This window comes from Protopterus annectens, chromosome 1.part0 (genome assembly GCF_019279795.1).
Source record: "Protopterus annectens isolate FY-2018-M chromosome 1.part0, PAN1.0, whole genome shotgun sequence".
Classification (NCBI taxonomy): domain Eukaryota; kingdom Metazoa; phylum Chordata; order Ceratodontiformes; family Protopteridae; genus Protopterus; species Protopterus annectens.
The window spans coordinates 164352821-164365824 of NC_056725.1; the positions used below are offsets into that span (position 1 = coordinate 164352821).

Consider the following 13004-nt stretch of genomic DNA (forward strand, 5'->3'; position numbering starts at 1 on the left):
GGCAGAGCTCCTCACTGACCCTCTTCAAAAGAAATCTTGATGAGTGGATGGGAAATCGTAAATTTAAACCTGGGATCACTTCTATATGGCCCTGCTGGACAGAGGCTCAGGAATCTAATCTAAAAGGGAGGCGAAAGCCAACACATTCTGGCTAGGCTTATAAATGCCCTAGGGCAGATAGCCTAGTACCTACCTATGAACCTGTTAGAGAAACATTGTGTAGTAGACGAGCTGAGCAGGACCAGGGCAGACCCTTAAGAATGGAAACTAGATCTAGGATTGACATCTGTGGGAAATTACTCAAGTTGACCTCTTTGCCTCCTCTCTGAATAGTCAGCTGGCAAAATTTTGCTCAGGACTCCATGCAAGAAGGCCTGCCTTTGTTTTGGACAGGATTGTTCTTGTATTCCTTTCCACCCTTTCCAGTAATATTCAGAGTGCTTCTGAGGTTTCAGAATGAATCCCCCCAAGATCATTGTGGTGATTCCTTCTGGCCCAGGCAGCCATGGTTTTTCCTTTTGGAAATGTCCAGGGGTAGTTACCACAAGCTTCCCCACAGAATGGATCTACTCACACAAGAACAAGGGTGTGTTATACCCCCTGACATCTGTCATCTTCAGTTGACTGCCTGGATGATAGGATTTTAGTTCCTTTCAGGCACCTGTTTACTGATGATGTGCAGCAGGTACAAATGGAAGCAGGAAAGCCTGCTACTAGAAAATCCTATATTGGCAAACAGAAAAGGTTTTCTAGTTGGTGCCAACAGCATAACCACCACCCATTTAGGACTAGTTCTCTGATCTGGCAATATTTGTGTGAGCTACTATCCTATGACCTTTCTTATTCATCTGTCAAGATTAATTTTAATGCCCATTTCAGCATTTCTGCCCATGGATCCTTCTATATTTTAAGGAAGTTGCATGTCAGAATGTCCTTGAATGGGGTTTTGCGTAAGGGACCTCCAAGTAAACCAATGGCCTCAACTTGGGATTTTAATGTTGTGTTAGAAACACACATTTGAAACAGCTGATCTGGCTGACTTGAGGTCCTTAATGTGGGAAACCGTTTACTGACTACTCTGACCTCTGCAAGAGGGGTTTCTGAGTTGCAAGCCCTTATGGTGAGTCAACCCTGCCTCTTTTTTCCACAAGGACAAGGTTTCTTTGAGAGCTAATACTTCTTTTAAACCTAAAGTGGTATCTGAGTTTACTTTAAGCCAAGCTATCCATCTCCCCGTTTTCTTTCCTGAACCTAAAAATGAGTGAGAAAGGATACTCCATACCTTAGATGCCCACAGACAGCTTTGGTAGTATCTTGACAGAAATTAATCTTTCAGATCCTCTGATCAATTTTTCTTTTCTTTTGAAGGTTAGAAGAAGGGTCCACCTGTGTTGAAACAAACTATTTCCAAATAGCTATCTAAGGCTATTACCTTTTGTTATATTTGCCATGACAGATCTGTTCCAGGCAGGGTCAAAGCCTGCTCTACAAGGACTTTGGCTTGTATGGCTTTTTGGAAAGGGTTGGATTTTAGATGTATACTAGCAGCTGCACTTGGCCCTCTGTACATACTTTTACAAAGTATTGTAAGCTGAATTCCTTCTCTGTGTTTAGATCATGCTTTGCTAGGACTGTTCTCCAGGGCCTGCTGGACCCTTACTCCTCCTCCTCCTTCTCTTCCCAAATATAGTTAGGTTACAGTAATCAACCCGTATAGCTAAGGCTGTAGCAGTGATCAATGTGAAGAACATAGGACAGTTGTGCAAGCTGAACTTACCATAACAGTAGATGTTCAAATAACTGCTGCAGTAGCTGCTCTCTCCTTCCATCACCTTTGATGTTCTTCGTGTTTCACTGTTGCAGTCATTACATTTAGGTTATCTGCTTGCAGGTAGCTCTCATTCGGCCTGATTAACAAAGTCTTGGGTCCAGCATCGGTTGCTGTCCCGTCTTCCATGACATCAGGTCATCAGGGGTATAAAACATGCAGCCGATGCCATTACATCAGTCTTTCTTGCCGTGCTGTGCCCGAAGCAGAAGCAGTTCGCAAGTGCCAGTCGTCCGACTCCTGAAATCTTCGTTTCGAGTTTCAGAACCGAAGTCTTCAACTAAAGTTAAGTACCCCGTTGGGGAAACTTTTTCTTGCTCCTTACCGATGTCAGTAAAAGTTAATAATTGCATTACTTGTGGAAAGCAAATACCTCATAAAGATTTTAATATGTACTGTATTCCTTGCATAGGCCCTGACCACGACGTACCTTGCTGTCGGTTTTGTGCTTTATTTAATCAGCGCACTATCCGTAGTCGGTATATTTTTGCCTCTAAATCTTTAGCTTCTCGGTTTAATTATCCAGAAATGTAGGTTAGCCATCTGACTACCGGGGTTCCAAAAAAATGCAAAGATCATGACAGAGACAGGCCGCCGAGGTCCAAAACTGCAGACGGCGCTTCTCCTAAGCCAGTCGCCAGTTCACCGGTACTCAGGCGCTTTTGCAGCCCCTGATACCCACTACTTCTGATTCGCAGGCCTCTACTGAGACCCATTCTGAGTCTGGTATGCCGTGAGATGCTTCAACTATGGAACCCGCGGATGTCTCTACCTTGAATGAGTCCGGAGCCGCTGTGCAGGCACTGGCTTCTGAGTGTGTATTCAGGCCTATGGACTTGCATATTAAACCGACGCCTCCTTCTTCACTTGGGCCTAAATCTCGAACCATGCCTAAAAACACGACGCCCAGGCCACATGCCTCTATGCGTAAAAAACAAATAAGAATGGCTGAAGATTTAATAACTCTAATCAGGGGTACCCAACCCCCCCTTTCTAAGAGGCCAAGGACTGAAGCCGTTTATGAATCTTCTGACCAGGATTGCTTTTTCTGATTCTTCTGATGATCTGGATTTGTCCTTATGAGGATTCTGATGCAGAGGACTCTATTCCCTCTGCTTTCCCATACAGAGGATTTTTGTTTTGGGGAAAACTTGCATACTCTAAGGGAGCATTTCTACTGGGAAAGCCAGGATTTTTCTGATTCAAAAAAGAGGCTTAGGGATTTCTTACTCCTACCTCAGCAGCTATTCCTCCTGTACTAGACATTGTTGTTGTTGCTTTTTCGGAATCTAGTTTGGCCCCTGATTCCTTGCCCTCCTGCTCCCAGAAAACCTGACAGATACTACAGAGTCCCTGAGTCACACAAGTTCCTTTTTAAAAACCCTATTGCGGATCCAGAGACTATTTCACAGGGCATTAAGGCTTCTACTGCTAAAAATCCTACCCCTTCTGAGAGACTCCAGGGCACTGGATAGATGGGGTAAGAAGGCTTACACTTCTGCAACCTTGACCATTAGGGCTTTAAACTGCCAGTTTCATATGTTAAAGTATCAGCAACATGTTATTGGATTGCTTGAACAGAAGATTATTCCCAACTGTGTGGAAAATAAAGAATTACAGGATTTAATGCATTCTGCTGAACAAGTTGGAAAATGTACTTTGCAGTGTAGTTTTGATTCATTAGAAGCCTCTTCCAGGGTTGCTGTTACTGGGTCTGTGCTCAGAAGGCATGCTTGGCTAAAGGAGCAATCCTTGCCTGATCGTGTTAAAGCTAAATTGTTGGATGCTTCCATAAATCAGGGCCGCTTGTTTGGCAACAAGGCTGAGAAAGTTCTTAAAAAGATGGAGGATAAAGTGAAATCTATGCAAACTGTTAAAGATTTCTTACAAGTTCATACACCTAGATTTAGTAGCCACTGGGTCATAGGTTCATAGGTTGGTACTAGGCTATCGGCCCTAAGGCCTATACAAGCCAAGCCATAACAATTCCCTGGCTATTTCTTCCCACACTATTTGCTTCCCTGGACCTGTGTCTAGCAGGGCGACTGGCATGATCCCCAGGGTGAATTTTCATTCTTCCATCCAATCATTAAGGTTCCTTTTGAAGAGGGCCAAAGAGGCACTCTGCTTGACATGTATCGGCAGTCTATTCCAGAGTCTGGGGAGTCTCTGGGTCAGGAACCTATCCCTCCAGCATGTTTTGTTTATTGTGATGACTAGATTTAGATGGAGCATGTGGTTCTGAGGGATTGGGATTTCTTTAAGTGTAGCATGTCCAACAGCAATGGGATTTCTTTAAGTGTAGCATGTCCAACAGCAGTGGGTTTGACATGGCCTTGTATGTTAAGCAGAGATCGCCTCGGAGTAGACTATATGCGACAGAGTATAGCTGGAGTTTAAGGCGGTTAGCATAGGGCATCTGTTTTAGGCCTTTGATTCTTTTAGTGAGGTATTTCTGCGGCCTTTCCAGTTGCAGATGTCTTGAGAGGAACATACCAAATGGGGTGTTGTATTTTATAATGGGTCTAATGAGGGATGAGTAGAGTAGGACAATGACCTCCTTTTTTTCTAGATGAAAAGCTCTTAGTGATGAGGTGTGCCACATCGGATTTCCTGACTGTTGTGGTGATGTGGTTATTGAAGGTGAGACCACTGTCCAACTGGCCCTCTAAGAATTGGTCCTTTCCAGCCCCTTCCAGGTCTTCTCGAGCCAAACCCAGACACAGCAAAAGCCCCAGGTTTCAGTCCCAGGGGACACACAGGACTAAGCTGTGGGGGGCCTCCACTTCCAAATCTGGGAGTAATAAGACTCCCTCCTATGGTAAACTGTCTCAATGACTTCTGTTTAAAATTTCCAAGCACTTATCAACTGACTGCCTTTTTGGGGAGAAAAGATTGCTCTTCATGCAAAGAACTGGGAACTCGTTACCCAGGACAAATGGGTTTTAAATACAGTGTTCCAGGGATACAGATTTCACTTCCACCCATTGCCAACACCAAGCGGATGGCTGGACCTACCACCAAGTCAGTGGGTAGAGGCCCAAAAACAAGTGCTTTTTCTCTCAAGCATGGGGGCTATTCAACTGCTACCAGAAGAGGAAAAATAACAAGGTTTCTACTCGAGACTTTTCCTGGTACCCAGAAAAGACAATTCATGGCACCCTATCCTGGACCTGTCTACTCTAAACACCTTTTTGGACATTCCAAAATTCAAGATGCTGACTCTTCACCAATTACTTCCTATGCTAGACAAAGATGCCTGGTTGGCAACACTAAATTTAAAGGAAGCATACCTGCACATCCCAATCAAGGAATCTTGCAGAAGATACCTACGCTTCAAAGCAGGCTATACGCACTATCAGTTCTCTGCACTGCCCTTTGGCTTATCTACTGCGCCCAGGGTATTCACAAAGTGCCTAGCTCCAGTTATTGCATTTTGCAGGCAAAGAAATATTCAAATATGCCCATACCTGGACGATTGTCTAATTCAGGCAGAAAGCCAGGACATACTTTTGAATCATCTGGCCTTTGTACAAAGGATTCAAACTTGTCTGGGGTACACCATAAATGAAAAGAAATCACACCGGGTACCCTGTCAACAACTTGTATTCCTGGGAGCAAGCTTGAATACAACTTCCCAGATGGCTTTCCTCACGCCAGAGAAACAAATTTATTTGACAACCTACTTCAAACAAGTGGCCACAAAAACCCTGCTGTCTGCAAGACCACTATTGCAAGCCTTGGGATTCATGGCCTCCTGCATTCTTCTAATTCCATATGCAAGACTGCATATGAGGAAACTACAGTGCTATCTAAAAAGCCTATGGTGTCAACATTCTCAGGATCTAGAAGCAATAATTCTTATCATACCTTGCCTATGCCTAGAATTCCTTTGTTGGACAGAGGCCTGCCACCAAAACAAGGGACTACCTTTCACACCACCCCCTGCCGCTCAGACGCATCAGACTATGCATGGGGGGCTCACTTGGGCAGGGGAAGTGCATTCAAGGCAAATGGAACCCAAGTCAAATGCATCTGCATATCAATCAAAAGGAAATGTAAGCTGTACAGAATGCTCTTGACAGCCTTCAAGGACCACATTCTTCCAGGACAACTTATGGTAAAGAGGACAAGACCACTGTTATGTGGTACAAAGCAGGGGGGTACACATTCTTACCCCCTCTGCAGACTAGCCATGGCATTGTGGAACACAGCCTTGAGCTACCAAGTGCACCTACAAGCTCAATTCCTGCCAGGAAAATGAAATACACTGGCAGACAGACTAAGCAGAAACCTCATGGACCCACACGAGTGGAAACTGGAACCAAGGATTTTCAACATGTTGACAAGCAAATGGGGGAGCCCAGATATAGACCTGTTTGCCTCTCTCCAAAACTACCAATTGGACAGATTTTGCACAAGGCTTCCCCACAAGCAAGTCTGGAAAAGGGATGCTTTTGTCCTTCAGCTGGAAAAACCTATCCGTCTATGCTTTCCCCCCCTCTGCCTCTGCTTTACAAAGTACTACTAAAAATCAAACAGGACAAACCAAGGATGATTTTGATTGCTCCAGACTGGCCTCGCCAACACTGGTACCGCCTCCTGCACAGTGCGTCACTGATCTCCCTATGGCACCTGCCTCAGACTCCTTCCCTGTTGTCTCAGCAGGAGAATCAGATTCTGCACACTCAGTTTCTAACACTGAACCTTGCAGCCTGGGTAATTACTTAATCTCTCCTCTACCATCCCTCAGTAAACCTGTGGTGGATATCATTTTAGAGGCAAGGAGGCCTAGTACTAGAAAATCTTATGCTGGAAAATGGAAACTATTCTGTGCCTGGAACCAATCTCAAGGGATGAGCATAGCAGCGCCCAATTTACCTCAGATTTTACAGTACTTAACTGAGATGCTTTACAAGGGCCTGTCTTTTTCTTCCATTAAAATCCATGCCTCAGCCATTTCAACTCATTGTAGCACAGAACCTCCCCTCTTCTCTCATCCCCTGCTTAAGCAGTTCCTCAGAGGGGCCAAAAATTTGAGATCACCCAGGAGAGCTCCAACCCCAGCCTGGGACCTTAACTTGGTTTTGGAGAAACTCACTCTACCTCCTTTCGAGCCAGCTGCTACTGCAGACTTAACATTTCTTTCTTGGAAAACAGCTTTCCTTTTAGCAATCACTTCAGCTAGAAGGGTGTCTGAATTACGGGCCCTTATGGCAGTGGAGCCTTTCATCCTCTTTCATGTGGACAGAGTGTCCGTCAGAACCAATCCATCCTTCATGCCCAAGGTGGTATCCAGTGCGGCTCTTAATCTGTCTATTAATTTGTCAACCTTCTTTCCCAACCCACAGAACAAAGGGGAACGGATACTGCATTCATTAGATGTGCACAGACAACTTAGATTCTACTTGGACAGGACTAAACCTCAAAGGAAAATCTGAACAACTGCTGGTGGCATTTGCTACAGGGGCAGAGGGGAAGGCTATTTCAAAGCAAACCATTTCTGAATGGATAGGCCATTGCATTCATTTCTGCTATAAGCACCATGGAAAACGTATCCCCCAGGGGATCAGACCTCACTCCACCAGGGCTGCATCTTACCTCTACAGCCTTTCTCAGAGGTGTCCCTACCAGGGACTTCCTAGAAGCCGCTACCTGGCTGTGCATACTTTCACCAAGCATCATCACTTGCCAATTTTCTCTAAATCTGGCATTGCCACTGCAGTCTTGCAGGGCCTTATAGCTGGTCCTTATGCTATCTAAATTCCTCCTGCCAACCACAGCTTTGGGAATCTACCCAAATGTAATGACTGCAACAGTGAAACACGAAGAACATAGTGCAGTTGTGTACACTTATCATAAATGTAGATGTTCGAGTGTATTCACTGTTGCAGTCCTGGTTATCCTTCCTCCAGCCCCCTAACTTCTTTTGGCTTATACCTCTATTTTCCTTTACTATGCTTAAAAGCCTTTTTGGTGTATTTGCTTTTTTGTTGGAGGTATATCATTGTATTTTTATATTTAATTTCTCCCCATTAGGGGGGCACCTGACATCTGGGGCAAGAAAAACTGATGTAATGGAGTCGGCTGCATGTGTTATACCCCTGACGACCTGACGTCATGGAAGAAGGGACAGCAACTGACGCTGGACCTAAGGCTTTGTTAATCAGGCTGACTGAGGGCTACCTGCCAGCAGATAACCCAAATGTAATGGCTGCAACAGTGAATACACTCGAACATCTACATTTATGGTAAGTGTACAGAACTGTACTTTTTTGGTATGTGTTTTATGCTAGTGTGTGGAAATTTTTTGTTGTTGGCCTTGTTTCAGGGCTCAGTCTCCCCCACTCTGCTGGCAGGAAAGCTCTGAAGGGCTTTGTGCCCAAATGTGTCTTTTTAGTTAGCTCAGCTTGAGCTGCTTTTACAGTTTAGACATGTGGAAGGTGCCTTGAAGCTTTTGAAGCTGTCCAGCTTTTATATCCTTGGCAGGGTATAAGCCATGTAGTTGAGGCTACTGCAGCAATGATCATTCAAACATCTACGGTTATGGTAAGTTCAACTTAACACAACTGTACTTTGAGCTGAAGTTGTGGATCCTACCCTTTGCTTCTTGGAGTCCGCCTTCTTCCCTCTTAGATTGCTGCATTCAAATACCAGTGCAGTCCAACATTTAATATTAGCAGTTACTTGTTGGCTGAAGAATTGCCAAAAACTTTGTCCAAACTTGAGGGTTTCTTTTAATAGCAGAAAATGTGCAGGATACTAGACCAAAGAGTCTGTATGGCTTGTGATCAGCTAATCGCTTTAAAGAAATCAGTTTGTTACTTTTAGGCAACCAAAATTGATGGAAAATCAGGTTATTGATGGTTTTTTTCTGTATTAATTTAGTCTCTGTATTATGGAATTGCATTAAGTTCAACTGTTTGGATTTGGATATGAATTTTGTCAAAAGAAATAAATTAAACAATTCTTGGTTCCTTTTCTTGCAGGATCTTTCCCCTGAGGAGTTGAAAAATGAACTTCCTGAAAGGCAGCCTCGATATCCTTTTGAAACAGTGAAATATTTTTGTAATACTTTACCACAGATTTTTAATTTGTAGTGAATCAAGCAGTACAATACAGTCATTTTGGATACCATGTACTAATGATGTCCTCTTCCCTAATCCTCTTATCACCTTAGTAGGTATAAATATTTAAGCGGTGGTGGTAGCGTTGTCGCCTCACAGTAAAACGCTGTCTGGTTCGATTCTCAGCTAGAGCGTCTTCTGCATGGAGACATGTGTGAATGGGCGTACCTTCGTTGAAGGTTGTGCGTCAGGGCTGGTAACTCGGCACGTAAAAATCAACTACCAATCATTAGCGGACCGGAGTTCCGCTGTGGTGACCCCTAACCGGGAAAAGCCGAAAGAAACAGATACTTAGAATTGTAGTATTTTACATGTGAGTTAGTTAGTCCTGTTTTTCAGTGGGGAAATTTTCTCTGCGGTGTTGGAGGGTTGATTTTTGATAACGGAGGCAAAGCTTAACTAAATCATCTTTTTAAAAGTCTTTTAGTTGTATTTCTGATAATCTAATGTAACAGTGTGATGGTTAAGGTAGTATTAGACTTCTAAATGTTGAAATATGAACTAACAGCCACCCTAGAGCCATGAGTTAGAGCAGCAGAGCAAAATTTGAGCATCCTGTTCAGCAGTTTGTCCTGCAGTTGTAATGTTTAATATCTACAGGCATTGGAGGTGGTGGAGATATTGTAGTTTAAATTTAGACAAATTTGTTGCATTTTGGCAATGTTTGATATAGGAGCTTCCATGAGGGTTAAGGTGGTGCTTTGTGTGACTTTATTAGTAGTCTTCTGCTAGGCAGTGGTCTTTGTAAGAATGTAACAGAGATGCCACTCCAGTTATTTGGTAGGGGAATTCAAAGGTTGTTAAGCAGTTTGTTGTCCATGTCTGTAGCAATGTTGCCAGTCAGGAGAGAGTGATGTCTTTCTTCTGGTCTGACTCCTGAAAATGTAGCAGCCTCTGAAAAGTAAAACTGATCTGTTTGATCTGTTCATCCTGCCTTGTCTGATCTAGCTGATGAGTATTGAGCCACTTATCTTACTGGATCCATCCCTGCTAGTGTTTCAAAGTTTGAGCTCCTTTAAGATTTTTCCTTCTCATAATCTCCTTGGGTACTTACTATCCCCAGATTTTATTTGCTGCCTTGATATGGGACTTACTGTCACATCTGAGTGCTCCATTTTTATACAAAATTGTTTTCTGTCAACCTCTTTCACTTGGAAGCTTGTAGCTCCTTTAGGATTATAGGTGTTCTTATTAAATTTTGTGTACACTTTGTGATGTTTAGTCTCCTGATACTTGCCTTCTTTCTTCCTCAAGTCTTTTTGAGTGTTGTGTACAATTGCTCCCCTAATCAAACTAGTATTTATTGTTTAGTCAAGTGATAAAGTTCTCTGCGTTTTATAATAGCCTGCTAGTGGGCCTTTTTCTTGTTAATAGTTAAGTGTGGCAGTTTGTTTGTTTTCCATTTCAGTTTGCTTTTGAGGTGACTGTCTTTGCTTTTAAGCCGCACTTACTGAACGTTACAGAGAGAGCCTCCACAAACACGGCCGCAAAATTCTGCCCCAGGATACACTTCCCTATGATGAGTTTGAGGCAAGATCACTGGACTGCAGACCTTTCCATCTGCAAGTCCTGTGGGCCTAGATCTTTGGAAATATGGGTGACAAACTCATTTTGAAGAGTCTCCCCCAACCCTTCCTCAGACAAATGAAAGGATAAGGACTGTGAGAGCAATAAGGACTGTGAAAAAGAGAAAGTCTGACTATATTAGGCCTTCCTCTGTTTCTAAAGCTCTACATTTGGATCTGACCCCTCACTGCTGCTGTAGCTAAGCAGCCTTCATCAGATTGCTCCTTTTAGAGCTGATAGTCATTGTTCAGGACAAGTCCTGCTGCCAGTCACCATCTCTGTGAGAGAGAATTGCCTTTTTTCTCTCTCCTAGGCTTCTTTCCTGTGTTTCACGCCAGTTTGTCAGATCCCACTATCTTAGTTGCTTCACATCACTTTCTGATTGCTTTCCTTGGAATGTGTACTACCATGTAGACAGGCTCAGTGGGACCATCCTCCCATATTTTAACCCCTGGGGCTTCCTTGCTACACTTTTACATTTCTGACCAATACAAAATACAGTAACTATTTCACCTTGACCCCCACCCCACCCCCGAGACACAGCCATGGAAAGATTTTCTGAACATAGTGGCTCTTTGGCCTTTTATGTGCCTTTCCCCTTCCTCTATAATGTCTAGGTTTTTACAGAAGGCAGCAATATGCAAAGCTACTGTGATCTGAATTGCTCCATGATGGCCAGAAATTGTTTCACTTCTTCAGGCCTTACTTGATGAAGCACCCGTGGCTTCAAGATCCCCATCAGGATCTATTCTAACCTATCTAGTCAGCTTATCCAGGACTTAGTCTCAAATTAACTGTTTGGTTTCTCCATTTTTCTTAATGGCTAATGGGACTGACTATCATCTGATAAGTATAGTTTGCCTTCTTTCCACATCTCTAAAAGTATCATCTTGCAAAGTATACAGGAGTAAATAGAAATGCTTCTCCTTATGGACAGCAAAGTAGGGCATTGATCCCCTCGGCATCTATTCCTGAAATCTTCAGTTTTCAAACTTGCTTGATAAAGGCTGCAGTTGCTCCACAGTCAAGGTTCAGCTGGCTCCTATATCTAACTTCCATAACAGCATTGAATCTTTACTTCTGACAAGTTGTGTAAAACTTTCCTTAAAGGAACCTTTCTTTTACAGTATCTCATCAGTGATCCATTTCTACCTTGGGAGCTCAGTTTTGCCTTTGAAACCATGACAAAAACACATTTGAGCTGCATCTGCAGCACAGCTAAAATTTCTGTCTTGGAAAACTATTTTTAGTGGTGGCTACATCTGCCAGAAGAGTTTCATAACTTCAGGTACTCCTTACTTAATTTTCCATAAAAATGTCCCTCCCTACCAAAAATGTCCCTCCCTACCATTCTCTTCCTTGTTCCCAAGGTTGCATTGTAGAATAATTTGAACCACCCTTCCTTTTTGCTTCTTTCCTACCTGAACCATACTAACCATGGGAGCACAGTCTTCACACACTGGACGTTCAGAGGCAGCCGAGATTCTGTCTAGATTGGGCAAAATCATTTAGGGGAAGCTAAATTAATTTGGTCTCCTTTGCTCCAAACAAACTGGGGTAAAAAGTGTCTAAAGTGACCTTGTCCGGATGGTTATCTGATTGTATTTCCTTTGTCTGTGCTTCGTAGAACACATTTTTTTACCATTTAAACCAAAAGTTCATTCTACAAGGAAGATGGCCTACTTTTGCAGCCTTCTGTAGAAAGCCTTCTGGTTGAAATTTGTGCCACAGCAACTTGGTCTTAATACACAGTTTTTTACCTAACATTGTTGCGTCCTGATCCAGGGCTTATTTTGGAGAAACTTTCCTAAAGGTTATCTTGTTGTAATGCCATCCTAGATTACAGGTACCTTGGGATTCTGACCCATCATTTGGATCAGATGGGCTGGATTACATTATGTACTTACTATAACACTGGATCCTTTCATCTTACCTCTGCACGATATACCATCCTACTTCTGTTTTCTGAAGACTTGGTAGACCAAAAGGAATCTGTTCTGTCTCTCTCTCACATTTGTCCTCCTCGATTTTGAAAGTCTGTACAAAAGGAGATTATGCAAGGAGAAGATCTTGAATGGAAATTGGAGACCCAGCAGGGCCAGATGAGATCTGACAAGCAGCTCGTTACCCATCAGTCTTATCGGGTGGACTAGGATGAAAGGATCCAGCACTGTGATGAGTATGACTTCTGTTTATGGCAGGTACTGGCCTGAAGGAGGTACCAGACAAACAATGGGTTAGCCTGCTAGGAACAGATGTGGAAGTAGTATCCAAGGAACATGTACATTTGAGCATTGTAAAACTAGGATGCCTCTTTGTCTGCCTTTGTCTTATTAGATAGCCATGCAGGCCAAAGGTAGAAGCTGGCAGTATCTGTTTTAATGGAAGTTTTATGTCTTTGATTTGAGTCTGATGAGGAGAAGACATTCTTTGTTGGATTCTGGCAGTGCATTAGCAGTAGTCTACTGCTTATTAAAATAAGT

At 43.2% G+C, this 13004-nt stretch overlaps 1 protein-coding gene across 1 annotated transcript in view; it reads left to right on the forward strand.

Moving 5' to 3' along the window:
* The window catches only part of LOC122788139 (glia maturation factor gamma), a 515865-nt gene that overhangs the window by 244853 nt on the left and 258008 nt on the right, over positions 1–13004 (forward strand). Inside the window, exon 5 of the mRNA XM_044055132.1 lies at positions 8818–8867. Within this exon, the coding sequence (XP_043911067.1) occupies positions 8818–8867 (50 nt within the window). The remainder of the gene's footprint in view (positions 1–8817; positions 8868–13004) is intronic.